Raw genomic sequence first — 16,948 nt, 5'->3', positions numbered from 1 at the left:
ACCCATAATATCCCATTGGGTCAGGGATGAAGAATGACAGTAATGAGTGAAGTTTTGACACAGAAACCATAGATCTCTGTTGTGTTTTCCTTCTGGAGGTCCACTGGTTTCCACTTGCAAGGCTATTTCACTCTTCTGGATTATGACATGTGGTCCAGGCATAACCACCAACTCAGTGGTCATAGGTGGAGGTCTCCTATCCTCACCTACAGGAATATTTCCCTCCTGCCTTCAGCCAAGAGCCTTTCCTTGGGCAGTGACTTAGCCTTGTGCTCCAGTTCACTTTCCTTAACTCTTCCCTTGAGGCATGGAGGACCCTTACTCACATTAATAGTCAATTAAGGCCTTTATAATTAGTGGTCTCAGTGGCTAGTTAGAGCCTATGGCCTTGATCACACTGCTCTGGGGAGATCATTGGATTATCATGGCAGCCGTGACTTTTTGGATTGGATACCATAGCAATATGCAAAAGCACTTAGCAGTGAGACAGACCCCCAGCAAGCAGTGCTCCTTCCCCAGATGGTGATACCCACCTGAGTTAGGTGGTTAGTAAGCAAGTTGCAGGTAAAGGGCATCCCATCCATTGATTGCAAGGGCAGTCCTGCAGTCCTGCCAACTACACCAATCATTGTGTGCTGGTCTCAGCCTATAAATAACCAGTGTTGTGGCTGGAGCAGCCCTTGCAGGGCTGCCCTTCAGCAATAACCATCAGGAAACTTTGCAAAACTAAAGTTTTATTATTTACAGGACCTGGAAATTGCACAGCCCACCTGGGGCCACACTACAAGGTCATGGGGAGAGAGAGAGAGAGTACGTGGGCCTGGGGTTCTGCTTTTATTGGGGTGGGGGTGTGTTAGGGTTTTGCAGGCTCATTCTTTAGTGGTGAATTTAAAATATAAGGGCCAGAATTTAAAGCATGGGGAGAGAAAAAACAAGTAGCCCAAATGGTCAGTTATTGAAATCAATCCAGAGCTCTAAAACAAAGGAGCCTCAGTGCCTGGAGGTGGCCTGGCTCTTTATCTAGTCCTGTGGCTGGCAAGGAATTTATTTGAGATAGTCTGTCTTTGAAGTGGATGCCTCTTTGAATGGATGCCTCAGCAATCAAAGCTTAGGTCAGGCACTTGCACCAGAAAAAAAGAGAAAACCCAACTGTCAGGACTTACTGTACAACCACTTAAGCCCTAAACCCTGTCCTATTGTTTGTTGTCAGGTCTGCCTTTTCCAGCTGCCTCACCCTACCCGGCCTGCAGCTTGGGCCTTAGAAACGTGGGGAAGGCACTTCTCATTTCCACTGCCCACTAAGAGCCTCTCACTCTTGGGCAAGATCCTCTTCCTCTGTGAGCCTCGGTATCCCAGCTCAGCTCCAGAGACCCCTCCCATACGGTGCATTAGGACCCTTGCATTTCTGGCTGGAATCAGGCAGACCTCAGTTCTTTCCCTTCCTTGTTACTCCTTGGCTGTGGGACTGGCTCACACAGACCTCAGTTTTTCTCTCTTTCGAGTGAGTACAGCTCTGGGAGCATGGCTGGGAATTGCTTGCCAGGAAGGGGCTTATCCCTGGACCTTCCAGAGGAAGGTCAGGAATTCTGAGAGCTGTGGGCAGCCCAGCCCCCTGCCTCACTGCTGTATCTCCTCCACAGGTGGAGTTTGCCATTAGCCGGGTCCAGATGAATTTTCTGCACCTGCTAAGCTCTGAGGTGACACAGCAAATCACCATCCACTGCCTTAACATGACCGTGTGGCAGGAGGGCACCAGGCAGACCCCAGCTAAGCAGGCTGTGCGCTTCCGGGCCTGGAACGGGCAGATCTTTGAAGCCGGGGGTCAGTTCAGGCCGGAAGTGTCAATGGATGGCTGCAAGGTAAGTCTTGGGGCCCCTTACAGGCCCCTCATGCATAGACAGGTAGAAAAACGTGGTCTTACATAGTAACAATTTTATACTATAGTATATTAGTAGGATACATATAATGTTTACCTTTGAGTTTTATAAAATTGCTTTGATTCACTTTTCTCCCTGGGAAACTTCTGAGGGAAGGTCTGGGCTGGTAAAGATTCTACCAGCCGGTAGATGCTGTGCTTATTTACAAGGCTGCTTATAGAAGGATACAACCCTACTCCTCTCTGCCCCTGCCCTGCCAGGCTAATTTCTTCTCTTAACATTCTGGTTGTCTTCAGAGGCCTAAAACAGGGTGGGTTGTAGGGGAAGAGGGAGACAGAAAGTCATCCAAAAAACCAGTTTCACAAAATTAGCATCTGGTTGATGTCAGAACGCAAACGTCTAGTTTCTGGTGTCACTGGAGACCTAGTGACATAGAAAAGAGGCTGCTCTGTAAGTACCTGCCACAGCTGTATTTTGGCTTTCTCCTTGCTCCTTCCCTCCTCGCCTGTTTTTTTGGTAACTTGTATCAAAGGTTGCAGTTTATATTGTGGAATAAATCCTTGGTCCTAATATAAAAAAAAAATTAGACAAAACCAGTAATGCACAGTGTTACTGAGGATGAGGGGAAACCAACACTCTCACACAAAGCTATTTGGAAAAATTAAAACTAAATTGGTAGAGGCTTTCCGAACAGCAGCTACATGTATATTTCCAATATATATCCAAAGCCTTACAAATGTACCTATCCTTTGATCCCGCAAATCTTACTTCTAGAATTTGTTCTAGGGAAATAATTAAGAATGTGCGCAAAAGTTTAGCTACAGTGATACTCATGACCGCTTTTCTTTTAAGAATCAAAATAGCAGAAGCAATCTCAATGGACAAATACAGGCCACTGAAACAGTGAAATGCCACGTGGACATTAAAAATTGTGAAGAAAGACGAGGGAGAAATGCACTTGATATATGATGAGGACTACGATGGATATACATGTCCCCTTTTCCCTCTACCCGCAGGTCCAGGATGGCCGCTGGCATCAGACACTCTTCACCTTCCGGACCCAGGACCCCCAGCAGCTGCCCATTGTCGGCGTGGACAACCTCCCTCCTGCCTCATCAGGGAAGCAGTACCGCCTCGAAGTTGGACCTGCGTGCTTCCTCTGACCTCTGACCTCCTGGCTCCTCTCGGCCTCGAGGGGGAGGGAAGAGGAGGAGGAGGCAAAGGGAGGGTACCTAGGGCAGGGGCGCCCCTAGGAGAGGCAGCTCACCTGCCCAAGGATCCTTGAGCAGACCCCAGCTGTTGTCTGCCCAGTAGAAGAGGCTGAGGGGTAGGAGGGCACGGGGCATCCTTGGGAACGACTGATCCCAGCCCAGCCCCAAAGACCAACCAAAGAGCCAGCCAGAGCAAGCTGGGCCCGCAACCCGCCGAAGCCCCGCGGCCTGTCTCCCAGCTCTGCGGCCACCCCCTTCCCTGCCCAGCTTCCTTCCCAAAGAGCCCCACGTTCCAGCCAGCTTGAGGGAAGGGGGCATCTCGTCAGCTGGTCCCTGCCAGGGAGCTTTGATGTGCAATATTAGAGAGGAGACATGAAAAAAGGAGAAAAGGAAAGAAAGAAGTATATATATTTTATTTAAACAAACACAAAGAAGGTGCGTTACTATTTTTTTTTTCACCTGGGAAAGAGGTGAGAAGGTGAGAGAGAGCAGCCAGGTGGTGGGAAGTGACGGATGCCGAGAGGGAGAGGTGAGATCCTCGGGGCTGGGGGTGCCCACGTCTGCTACCTCCCACTGTGAAATCGCTGGTGCTCACAATCGTCTCGTAGTGTATGTGATTTTTTTAAGGAAAAAAAAACCCTATTTAAGATTCTGAAGGTGCTACCAGTTTTGCCACAGACTTTGAAGAAACATTTGGATGTGGGGTATCATCCACGTTTTTCTCTCTCCTCCAAATGACAAAGTTTGGGGAATTAAAAAAATTTTCCTAGCATCACCCTTGTGCTCATTGCATAATCTGTTAAGGAGTGGGGGGAGAAGAAGGTAAAAGGAAAAAAAAAACAAAAAGCAAAGCAAAAAAACAAAAACAAAAAACAACCAGAAACAGAAGTAGAAAAGATTTACCTTTTAACTTATGGACTTTGAAATGCTTGTCCTCTTAAGGCAGGGGGAGGCCTGAGGATGAAGGATTTTAGTTTGGCCTTTCTTGGTCCTGGAGGGAAGTTAGGTGTGTCTTGGAGGGTATGATCTAGACTGGAGAGTCCTGACCTTGCAGCTTTGACCTTGAAGAAACCAGTTAGGAGAATGGCACTGGGTCAGGGCGGGCCTTGGAGGTGGCATGTAAATATGGACCCATCTCATGATGAAGCCACAGACCATCCCCTGAGGTCCTCCCTTCCTGGAGCTTGTCCTTCCAAGATGGAGTCGTCACTCTTGCTTTTTCATTGTCATTCAGTTCTGTAGAAACCCAGCGCCATTAGCTCCAAGTATAAACGTGGGCTGAGGAGAAAGGCTTATTACGGGAATCTCCGAGTTCAGCGTGGCAGGGCTCTTCTGGGTAATCTGAATTGTCCCGCCTCAGCGAACCAGTCAGCGTCCAGGCTGGATTTTGAGGTCATTTTAACGATGGAATTATTTTTGTAGAAGGGGAAATTTTATGTGAAAGTCTATTTGTGTCTTTTTTTTTTTTTTCAAAAGTGTCTCTTTGGGAATTGGATTCGATTTTCATTATTTAATACCTCACTCTGGCCCACCCTCCCCTCCCCCCCACTTCCTGTCTCCCTCCCCCACCCCGCCCGCCTCCACGCTCCCTGGAAGTGTGTTTTTGTAGCAGCTCGGGCCTCATCTCAGCCCTCGGTCTCCCCAGCCGCCAGTCTCCACCTGGCCTCTGTCCTGGCGTCTGTCTTGTTCTTGGGTTTCTCTGCTGTCCTTGTTCATGTCTCTGTCCACGTGTCAATGTGTTAAAACCCAAGTGGGTTCCGTTTCTCCTTTTCCCTTCTGGATTTTAAATAAATATTTAAAACTGAGGCAATGGAATGACACATCTGTGGCCGTGTGCTTCTTTGAAAAGGCCGGAGGGAAGTTTCTGGCAGAGCTGAGGGGGTCAGGGGAAGAGGCTTAGAGGATGCCCTGTTTATGCTGCTCCCCCCAAAGGAGGGGGGAGGGAGAGATACAGCGCCTTGTAGGGGGGGCCCTAAAAGTGAGAGAGTGGGTCCCGTAGGGTCCCATTGGCCGCTGTCCACAAACCTGGTGGCTTAAAACATCAGAAGGGCCTTCTCTCCCAGTTCTGGAGGCTGGAAGTGTGCTGTAGACTAGAAATCCAAGTGTTGGCAGGGCCACGATTCCTCCGATGCCTCTAGGAGAACTTCCTTACTCTATCCTGAGGCGCCAGGCGGTCCCTGGCTAGCAGGGTAGCACCTCAGTCTCGGCCACTGTAGTCACATGACGCTCTCCCTGTGTGTCTCTAATCCCATCTATTTTTAAGGACACTAGTCATATTGGATGAGGGCTCACCCTAATGACCTCATCTTAACTTGATTACATCTGCAGAGACCCTATTTCCAAATAAGGCTGCCTTCACAGGTAACGGGGAAGCATATCTTTTGGGGGGACACAATTCAACCAATAACACACAGGGAGGAGGTATACTGAGGTTAACATGAGAGCCTTTTTTTTTTTTAACGTGGTAAAATACACATAACATAAAACTGACCATTAATGACATTTAGTACCTTCACGATGTTGGGCAACCATCACCACCGTCTACTTCCAGAACATTTTCATCATTTCAAAAGGAAACTCCATACCCAAGAAGGCATCACTCCCTATTTCCGCCTGCTCATACCCCTGGAAAACCACTCATCTGCTTTCTGTCGATGGCTTTGCCTACTATGGATATTTCATATAAATGGAATCATACAATACATGACCTTTTGTGAATGACTGCTTTCATTTAGCATAATGTTTTCAAGGTTCATCCTTGTAGCATGGATCATTACTGCATTCTTTTTTATGACTGAATAGTATTTCATTGTATAGATAAACCAGATCTTGTTTATTCATTCTTCCATTGATGACATGTGGGTTGTTTCATCTTTTGGTGATTAAAGATAGTGCTTCAATAGGAACAATTCTTACCTGTGAGATTCCTGAAAGAGGCCCCAACAATACCTGCTTTGGAAGGAGTGAGTGAGAATCTGGGAGACAGAGTTAACCAGAGTTAGTGAATAAATATACAAGACGCCCAGATAAATTTGAATTTCGGGGGGCTTCCCAGGTGGCGCTGTGGTTGAGAATCTGCCTGCTAATGCAGGGAACACGGGTTCGAGCCCTGGTCTGGGAGGATCCCACATGCCGCGGAGCAACTAGGCCCATGAGCCACAACTACTGAGCCTGCGTGTCTGGAGCCTGTGGTCCGCAACAAGAGAGACCGCAATAGTGAGAGGCCCGCACACCGCGATGAAGAGTGGCCCCCGCTTGCCACAACTAGAGAAAGCCCTTGCACAGAAACGAAAACCCAACACAGCAAAAATAAATAATAAATTTAAAAAATTTTTTGAATTTCGGATAAACAATAAATATGTTTTTAGCATAAGTATGTCCCATTCAATATTTGGGACATACTTATACCTGCTGGACCTGAAACCCGTATCTCCTGACTCTTGGTTCAGAGTACTTTCTTCCTTAGCTTGTTCCTCCTCCCCTGGGACATTGGAGAAATCAGAACTTTTCCGCCCTTCTTATCTAAGAGAAAGAAGAAATCACGAGCAGTTGAGCCACGTTTTAAAAACGTGTTGTCGGGCCTCCCTGGTGGCACAGTGGTTAAGAATCCGCCTGCCAGTGCAGGGGACACGGGTTTGAGCCCTGATCCGGGAAGATCCCACATGCCGCGGAGCAACTAAGCCCGTGCACCACAACTACTGAGCCTGTGCTCTAGAGCCCGCGAGCCACAACTACTGAGGCCCGCGTGCCTAGAGCCCGTGCTCCGCAGCAAGAGAAGCCACCGCAATGAGAAGCCTAGGCACCACAACCAAGAATAGCCCCCACTCACCACAACTAGAGAAAGCCCGTGCACAGCAACAAAGACCCAACGCGGCCAAAAAATTAATTAATTAATAAAAAAAAAAAAACTAGCTGTAAGTTTCTAGGTCATCAGTCCACAGGCAGCTGCATCTTCTCTACCCTCCCCACCCTGACACCTACCCCAGACAGTGAGCCCTGGGAGCCGCTGCCCTGCGGTGGCTCCAGACTTCCACCCATGGAGCCCAGGATTCATGGTCTGGAAGAGCTTGGAGATTCCCATGCCTCCAAGTCCACCCTCCTGTTTGACAGAGGTAGCAACTGAAGTCCACCGAAGTACCCGGGGTCACCTGGTGAGGCCAAGACAAAGCTGTGATCAGCCCCAAGACCGCTGACGGCAGTGTTACGTGCATGAGGCCAGTGGTTCTCAGTGTGGCGCCCTGGGATTACCAGTACAAGCAGCACCAGGGGCTGGTGACCAGCACAGAATTTTCGATCCCTTCCCGAACCGACTGAATCACAAACCCCGAGGGGCCCTGCAATCTGCGTTTTAACAAGCCTCCCTGAAGACTCCAGTACAAGCTCAAGTACCAAGAATCATGACCCTGCACTCTTTCCTTAATCTGGAAAATGACTTTCCGACGCTGAAGAAAAAACAAACAACAACTTGGAAGTGAGATGAGAATGTTCTTTTAATTTCTTTGACTGACAGTTAATCAAAAATGAAATTGAGGCAGCATGGCCCATTTCCTGAATCATTTCCTGGGGTTTGCCGGATATCACCACAGCCAAAGAATTTGCCCAGCTGTTCCATCATGCTTCCCGTTTTGCAAAGGAGAAAGGCAATCACTTTAATGTCTGTTTTCCCCATAGGAAGCTCTGTGAGGGAGGAGATGTAGCTTGTTCTCTGCTGTAGCTGCAGAGCACAGCATGTCGAAGGCACTCGATCTTGTGGAAGGACTCCCCGCAAGAACTTCCATTTTTATTTCCTTGACACGTGTTTATCAGCAGCACCTTCCTTTTGTCAAGCCATGTGTGGGCACTGGAGTTATGATGGATCTGAGAGCTTGTCTGAGGGGCTCTGAGTCTGGCAGAGGCAGCTAGAGAGGCTGGACCTTGTGAGGTTAAGGGTTAGGAAACCGGAGATCAGGAGGCCAAGTGTGGGGTTAGGGAAGCAAAAAGGGGGCACCACAGAGCCCAGTGTCAGCTTGGGGAGGATAGTCAGGAGGTGACACTATAATCAAGGTCCCAGAGAAACAGAACCAATACAACGTATGTGTATGTGAGCATGTGTGTGTGTAAGAGATTTATTATAAGGAGTTGGCTCACATGATTATGATGGCTGATGAGTTCCAAGATTTGCAGCTCCAGACCCAGGAGAGCGGATGGTGTAGTTCCAATCCAAAGGCTGGCAGGCTCAGGACCCAGGAAGGACCAATGTTTTAGTTCATGTCCAAAGGCAGGAAAAGACTGATACCCATCTCAAACAGTCAGGCCAGAGGAATTCTCTCTTATTTGGCCTTTTGATTCTATTCAGGCCCTCAGTAGATTAGATGCGGCTGGCCCACATGCGGGAGGGCAATCTGCTTTGCAGTCGACCCATTCAAATGTTAATCTCCTCCAAAACACCCTCACAGACACAGCCAGAATGTTGAGCCAAATATCTGGGTACCCCATGGCTCAGTTAAGTCAACATAAAATTAACCATCAGGGGCTTCCCTGGTGGCGCAGTGGTTGAGAGTCCGCCTGCCGATGCAGGGGACGCGGGTTCGTGCCCTGGTCCGGGAAGATCCCACATGCCATGGAGCGGCTGGGCCCGTGAGCCATGGCCGCTGAGCCTGCACGTCTGGAGCCTGTGCTCCGCAACGGGAGAGGCCACAACAGTGAGAGGCCCGCGTACCGCAAAAAAAAAAAAAAAAAAAAAAAATGAACCATCAGAAGCCAAGGCTGAGAGAGAATGAATAGAGGTTAGCCAGATGCGGAAGAGCACCTGCCAAGGCCTGGAAGTAAAGGTAGCACCGCGTATCTGGGGAGCAGTAAGTAGTTCAAAGTGGTGCCACAGGGTCAGGGGAAGCCTGGAGTACTGGGCTGGGAATGGGACAAGCCACAGGTTTGCACAGAAGAGCAGGGTTTGCACTGGCCAGGTTAAGTTTGTGCTGTGATGGGGCACTGGGGTGGAGCTGTCCAGAGGCAGCTGGCTGAGCTGGGAGGACAGGAAAGAGGTCTGTGCACCATTCGGGGCTCTGGAGAGTCAGCAGCTTTGAAGGCATGGAAGGTGAGAGAGTCAGGAAAAAGGGCCAGAGGGGACGGAGAAGAGGGGCTATGTTAGAACCGTGCTGCTCAGCAGTGTCAGTCCGGCCTCCATTCCAGGAGGCCTCTGTGACCTGGCTGGGGAAGCCACTGAAGCTGGGCCAGCTCATTCCCAGCAAGGGTAAGTAGGAATCTGTCAGGGACAGGAGGCAGCTCTTCCCCAGCTGGCAGCCCCACAGCTCCCAATCTCCCGTTGCACAACCCAGTGTCCTGAAACAGCCACGGTGGCCTTCCAGGGGAAACCCCAGGCCTGTGTTCACTCTGTCCACAGTGAGCCCCAGCCAGGGCCAGTCACAACTCATGATGACCAGCAGCCTGGTGCCGGGAAAGTGAGAGAGGGACGGGCGAGAAGGGGAGAGGCTGGCAGGTGGATTCTGGTCTCAGCTTCCTGACTGTGACATGGCCTTGAGTGGGTCATTCTGTCTCTCTGGGCCTCAGTTTTTCTCCCAGGAAAATGGGAGTGACATGCCCTTCCCTGCTGGCCAACCACAGACCAGGCCATTGTTCCATAATAGTTGGATGAACCGGGTGAAATTGAATGATATTCAACTGCTTTCTGAAATCCACAGTTTCACAGACTCATAGACATAGAGAACAGACTTCTGGCTGCCAAGGGGTCGGAGGGAGGGAGAGATATGGACTGGGAGTTTGGGGGGAATAGATGCAAACTATTACATTTAGAATGGATAAACAACAAGGTCCTAATATATAGCACAGGGAACTATAGTCAATATCCTGTGATAAACCATAACGGAAAAGAATATAAAAAAAGAATGTCTGTACGTGTATAACTGAGTCACTTTGCTGCACAGCAGAGATGGGCACAACTTGTAAATCAACTTCAATAAAAATAAATAAATAAATAATTTAAAATCCACAGTTTCATATGGTTCAACCCTTAATAGCACCTTTCAAAATAATAGTGGCTGCAATTTCTTGCACACTTTCCATGAACCAGGAGCCGTGTTGAGTGTAATCCGTCTTCATCTCATGCACAACCCTCAGGGGCAAGTTTTATCACCCTGGCTCTTCCGATGGGGGAACTAAAGTCCAAAGAGGTTATATAAGTTGCCCAAGATCACAAAACAGGATTTGAATTTGAGCAAATATTTTTCGGTATTTCCTCAGCCCAGACACAAAGTTCCTAATTTGGACTTTTTGCTGTGCCCGTGTATTTTTATGGTTGCTCACGTAGATAAGATCATGAATTAGTTGTCAGACACAGAGCTCAGCCCTGGCCTTTTATAAAATGGCCAGAAATCTGTATAAAGTGGTTTTCTCAGAAAGCGAATCATTTCAAAATGATGCATTTCCCTAATTATAGAAACCTCATCTTTTCACCCTGTTACCTTACCCTTCTGGGCCACTGGTTTTCTCAAGTATCTAATGGGGAAAATATCCTATTTTCCTGAATCTAATATAGACATAGTTTTGCATTTTGATGTCTTTAGAAATAGGATGTAACCTGCAATCACTGAAGTATTTATATAATGCAGGAATCTGTCTTTCCTTCCTCACCACCCCAGCTTGTCATTAAACAGATGGTGATGGTTATTATAATAGAAGGACCCTTAGAAGCAAGTTTGTTTCATCTGATATTTAGTTCGTCTAAATGTGAACTGATTGAATATGCATAACAATCCAATGAAGTGGAGTTTATTAGTATTATCCACATTTTACAAGTAGGGAAATTGAGGCACAGAGAAGTTAGGTAACTTGCCCAAGGACACACAGTTAGCAAGTGGTAGAACCAGGACAACTCTTTACTGGCATCCTACACTGCCCTGATTGCTTTTCTGTCTCTTTCCTGCCAAACTGCTCTTGACATTGTGCCAGGGACAGATAGGCAGGCTGGGGAGGGCTGCCCAAGACTTCAAATCATGGAGGTACTAAAGCATCCTTAAAATGTAAGAAGATAGGGGCTTCCCTGGTGGCGCAGTGGTTGAGAGTCCGCCTGCCGATGCAGGGGACACGGGTTCGTGCCCCGGTCCGGGAAGATCCCACATGCCGCTGGGCCCATGAGCCATGGCCGCTGAGCCTGTGCGTCCGGAGCCTGTGCTCCGCAATGGGAGAGGCCACAACAGTGAGAGGCCCACATACCGCAAAAAAAAAAAAAAAAAAAGTAAGAAGATAGAGGAAATTGTACTGTGTCAGGGTGAGTGCTGGGTGTGCTTGGAGAAACTACTTGGCTAGCCTCTTGGGAGGAGAGTGAGAAGCCCCTCAAGGGGCAGCCTGAGGCTGAGGACAGTGAGGACCACTCACTCCTTCCCAGGGGAGGCACTCTTCTTACTCACTGTAAGGGAAAACTTTCATTTCTCTCTCCTCTGCTCACTAGACTTCTGGCCACCAAGTGTGTGGATTTTCTCTGACACCAAGTAGTTCTCTGACTCTCCAGGCACCAACTGAGTGTCCTACGCTTCCGTTGAGTTCTGACACTGTTACCGAGCCAAACTTGGGTCTACTTGCCCCACGTGCAGCAAAGCCAATCTACTGACACCGGGTTGTGGTGAAGCAAAGTCCAGCGTTTATTGCAGGTGCCAAGCAAGGAGAATGGGCAGCTCATGCTCAAAAGACTGGAACTCCCCAATGGCTTTCAGGCAAGGGTTTTAAAAGAAAGTGTTAGGGGAGAGGGTCTCAGGATGTATGATCAGCTTGTAGACCTTCTTCTGATTGGTTGATGGTGAGGTAACAGGGGGATGTTTCAGGAATCTCTATCATCAGCCTTCTGGTTCCAACTAGTTTGGGGTCTACATGCTTGTGGTCAGCATGTAGTCCCCATCCTCCACCTGGGTGCAGGTCTTAGTTTCTGCAGAAGCACTCAAAGATACGTATCAGATTGTTATCTACATTCCTTCAAGAGGACTGCTTGAGCCTCCTCTTTGGAACTCGGGGAAGGCTTAGGAAGGTCCTTCATTTCAGCAAGCAAGAAACAGGGGACAGGGCTTCCCTGGTGGTGCAGTGGTTAAGAATCTGCCTGCCAATGCAGGGGACATGGGTTCGAGCCCTGGTCCGGGAAGATCCCACATGACGCGGAGCAACTAAGCCCATGCGCCATAACTACTGAGCCTGTGCTCTAGACACCGTGAGCCACAACTATTGAGCCCAAGTGCTGCAACTAATGAAGCCTCGCACCTAGAACCCGTGTTCTGCAACGAGAGAAGCCTGCGCACCACAACGAAGAGCAGCCCCCGCTCGCCACAACTAGAGAAAGCCCACGCACAGCAACGAAGATCCAGTGCAGCCATAAATAAATAAATAAATAAATAAATAAATAAATATTAAAGGAAAAAAAGAAACAGCGGCCATGAAGAGGCTTTTGTACCCAGGAAGACCCTGCAGGATCCTGCTCATTTTCAGTCTCCCCTTTTCTTTGTTACTCCTCAATCCCAAGGGGAACAGGGGCTGCACAAGAAAGGAAATAAAATTTTGGATAGAGAGATTAATCATAAACTCAGTAAGGAAACTCAGTTTTAGGGGCACGCGGTTTCAGCGCTAACCAGAGTTGAGTTAGCATCAGATCCTGCAGATTAAGGGCTCAATCCCACAAGACTGTCCCCATTTCAGATGCCAATCACAAATCCAGGTTGTCACCTGTGCTTCTGACTGATGAGCTGTAAATCAGAGGTTCCCACAACCCTCTCTTTGGGTTTGGCCATTTACTAGAACAGCTCACAGAACTCAGGAGAATCGTTTACTTACTAGATTACCAGTTTAGTATAAAAGGATACAACTCAGGAATAGTCAGATAGCAGAGATGCATAGGGCAAGGTATGTGGGAAAGGGCATGGAGCTTCCACGCCCTCTTTGGATTGCAGCTAAAATAGAAATGAAGTTTTTCTTCTCCTGAGAACAAGGAAAGTAAAGGGAACCGAGAAGAAATAAATGGGCCTGAAAGAGTTAATCACTCTTAGCTTTACTTTAACTGTTACTAATCTGTAGTATCTGTAACTAGATCTGTACTTCATAAAGCTAGCCCCTATGTGAATTACATCCTGCACAAATCACTTCCTAACTCTCTGTGTGAATTATGTCCTGCATAAATCACTCCCTAACTCTCTCTGGGAATTCTAGTGTTTATTCTCCCTACACACTCTTGTAGCAAGTCACCCCTTGTAGCTGTTTGCATTTCAGAAAGAAGGTCACAGGCTGATAACCCAGAGACAAACGCACCCAGTTACCGGTTTGCCTGACGCCAGCGGTGACTGTTTTGAAATAATGCAATAAGAAGAATGCAAGACCTTCACCATTTTGATCCTTATCACTCACTTAGGACTGTGAACTCCACCTATAAGAACCCCTGTAATTCCCCAGGAGGGGGGGCACACTTCTTGAAGCACTAGCCTGCTGTGTTTTCCCTTTTTGCCTGGCAAAGGAATAAAGCCATCTCTCTTATCCTCCAAAATCTCTGTCTCCGTATTTCTGTTCGGCATCGGCGCACAGAGAGCCAAGATTCTGGCAACAGGATTGGCCACCTATTCAGCACCTCCACATGTTCCTCAACCTGGAAGCTCTCCAAATCCCATCATTTAGCACTTTACCGAAAGCATCATTACGTGAGCATGGTTGATTAAATCACTGACCAGGTCAGTGATTGGCCAGGTCAGTGATTGACCAGGTCAATCTCCAGCACCAGTTCCTTTCCCAGAGGTGAGGGGTTGGGGCTGAAAGTTCTAACCCTCTAATCACAAAGTTGGTTCCCCTGGTAACCAGCTCCCATCCTGAGTCTATCCAGGAGCCCCCACCCAAGAGACATCTTATTAGCATAAAAAAAGACAAGTATCACTTTGGAGAGCCCAAGAGTTTTATGAGCTGTGTGCCAGGAAAGGGAGGTAGAGATAGAGACCAAGTATATATTTTGTATTACACTAAGTCCCCTACATATAAATGAGTTCTGTTCAGAGAGCATGTTCGTTAAGTTCCATTTGTTCATAAGTCCACAAAGTTAGCCTAGGTACCCAACTAACACAATCGGCTATATAGTACTGTACTGTAATAGGTTTATAATACTTTTCACACAAATAATACATAAAAAACAAACAAAAAATAAACACCTTTAATCTTACAGTATGGTACCTTGAAAAGTACAGTAGTACAGTACAACAGCTGGCATCCAGGGGCTGGCATCGAGTGAACAGGCAAGAAGAGCTACTGACTGGAGGAGGGAGAGGAGGTGGGACATGGTAGAGCTGAAGGATCGTCAGCAATAGGAGACGGAGGGCAAGCTGCAATTTCACTCAGGGCTGACATGGTTGGAACGCACGTTCGCATCTTTGAAAGTTCACAACTTGAAGGTTCGTATGTAGGGGACTTACTGTATATCGCACTCACTGTCTGTGGTTTTGCTTCAAGAGGCATGCAGGTTAGGCCAGAGCTGAATTGCTCCAGGTAAACGACGGAGTCCTGCTCCTTCCTGGCCCTCCCTGTTCACCCTTCCCCCACACAGGCAACCCTAGCATTTCTTCGCACGAACAAAGGAAGGCCCAAAGACCATTGGTCTAAATACCTAAACGTTATAAATCAAAACTTTTAAATAAAGCTGACTCTTTACAATTTAAGTTTTGGACATTTAATCAATAGATTAAGTCTTGTTCAAAATTTTTATAAAGCTGTAAATTATTCACAAGGCTAGCATTCAACCTCTAGCTGCTGATATCAAGAATCAGATTCATGCCTAATGTGTGTTCCATCTACCTACACATGAATTTAAGAGGAATACAAATGATTGCATATTGCAAAATATCTCTCAGCTACCATGTGCAACTCTTGCAAATACTGCCTATTTGTAAATCAAATACACGTTGCAAAAAACCAAAAAATGGATTCTCAGTACTATTGGGAAGCAAGAGATGATGTGGCAAGAACTTACTGCCTTTATGCTGAGAGTGAAGAATGAGAACGTTAACTCTTCTCTTTCTGTTGTTTCTGTTGTTGAACCCAAGTTCGTACGCCCCACGCACAGTGAGGCCAAACTGAAATGTCAGAGTCTGGAGCAGGGAAAGGTTTACTAATCAAGGAGGTGTCCACACAGAAGATGGGAGACCTAGACTTGTCTCAAATCCATCTCGTTAGCTGGCTGGGGCGCAAGGTTTTTCAAAGCAAGGAGGGTCAATGCGAGAGGGTTGTAGGATGCGTGATCAGCTCGTGGACCTTCTTCTGATTGGTTGGTAGTGAGGTAACAAGGGGATGTTTCAGGAATCTTTATCATCAACCTTCTGGTTCCAACTAGTCTGGGGTCTCTGTGCTTGTGGTCAGGATGTAGTCACCATCCTCCACCTGGGTTGGAGTCTTAGTTTCTGCAAAACAGCTCAAAGATATGCATCAGATTGTTATCTACATCCCTTCAGGAGGGTTGAGGAGTCCTGTGTCTCTGTAGTCCTAATGATTAACTGCTTGAGCCTGCTCTTTGGGACTCAGAGAAGGCCTAGGTGACTAAAGGCTCCCCTCCCCCACTTTGTTTTCTTTCTATAAACAAGAAACATGTTTTGGTTTTTTTTTGTTTTTAACCCAGGAGGGCCCCGAAGGGTCCTGCTCAGTTTCATTACCTGTAAGTCCACTCAAATCCTCCCTGAATTCTGAAGTGGTGTCTGTCTACTGTATCAGCAGTAGCATCACCCGCAAAGCCTCAGGACATTTGGATACAATGTCCAAATGCCTGATGTTTCAAGGATAGAGTACAAGATGGGAAGCATTGTTCCCCTGGGGTCTGAACACGGTTGGTTGTGATGAGGATGTTTAGGGCTAAGGGTCACCCTGTGCCAATACCAGGTACCAGATCCCAAGTGACAGAGGTGCTTGTGTGTTGCTGAATGCACTTTGCATGTGTGTGTCCTTGTATGTGTGTGTCCGTGTGTGTGTGGTATGTGAGGGCCTCTAAAGCTCTGGGTTGCAGGTAGGAGCCCCAGTGGCCCAGGTCTAAGGTGGCACTGTCCCCACACAGTCTTCAGCATCTCCGTAAAATAGTGTCTAGAATCTCTGCCCAGTCCCATCATCTCACACCTGGACCATGCAACTGCCCAACTGCTCTGCCAAGTTCTCCTTTTCTTGCCCTCCCCATTCCCTGTTCTTCTCACTGTAGACAGACAGAGTGATCTTTCTAAAGAGCAAATCTGACTAGTCAACCCCCTTCACCTCACTTAAAATTTTTCCGTTTCTCCCCAATACCCCCAGACTCCACGGCAAACTCCTCGGCCTGGCTTCCGTGCTCTGCAGCTCGGGTTCCCATCAACGGCCCCAAGCATCAGTCCCCATCACTCCGACCCCATCACAGGCTCCAGCCACACAGAGCATCCTGGTCCTTCACATACCACACTCTCCCTCACCTGCACTCTTCCCTCTTGAAGAGCTCCGGTCATGTTTGCAAGACTCCAATTAGAGCAATGCAAATTCAAAACACTAACTGAGCTGGCAAAAAAAAAAAAAAAAAAAAAAAAAAAAAAGAAGAAGAAGAAGAAGAAGAAAAGAAAAGAAAAAGAAGGGAAATTCCAATTCTGACAAGGACGTAGAGAAAGATTCATTTCTGCATCGCTAGATTGGTGCAGCATTAAAAATCATTAGTGTTCTTTGATTTATCATGTTTTGGTTTTCTCTCTTTTGGGGGAGAGGTTTTTTAAAATCAACTTAATTGAGGTATAATTGGCTTACAGTAAAATGCACACATTTTTGGTTTCCAGTTCAAAGAGTTTCACAAATACACATACGTGTGTAAACACCACCACAGTGGAAATACAGAACATGGCCATCTACTTCAGAAAG

The 16,948-nt window shown here is 47.5% G+C and overlaps 1 protein-coding gene across 3 annotated transcripts in view; it reads left to right on the top strand.

The window, feature by feature from the left end:
• COL27A1 (collagen type XXVII alpha 1 chain) overlaps positions 1-4,892 on the top strand; it is a 145,558-nt gene extending 140,666 nt beyond the window's left edge. For all 3 annotated transcript variants that reach the window (XM_082622906.1, XM_082622905.1, XM_082622904.1), the window contains 2 exons: positions 1,641-1,859; positions 2,894-4,892. In XM_082622906.1, the coding sequence (XP_082479032.1) occupies positions 1,641-1,859; positions 2,894-3,040 (366 nt within the window). In that variant the 3' untranslated portion in view covers positions 3,041-4,892. The remainder of the gene's footprint in view (positions 1-1,640; positions 1,860-2,893) is intronic.
• The last annotated feature ends 12,056 nt before the right edge of the window (positions 4,893-16,948 follow it).

This window comes from Mesoplodon mirus (assembly GCF_964341445.2).
Source record: "Mesoplodon mirus genome assembly, chromosome: 1".
NCBI classification, from domain to species: domain Eukaryota; kingdom Metazoa; phylum Chordata; class Mammalia; order Artiodactyla; family Ziphiidae; genus Mesoplodon; species Mesoplodon mirus.
The sequence above is the reverse complement of the archived record's forward strand: the minus strand, read 5'-3'. Positions and strand labels throughout refer to the sequence as shown.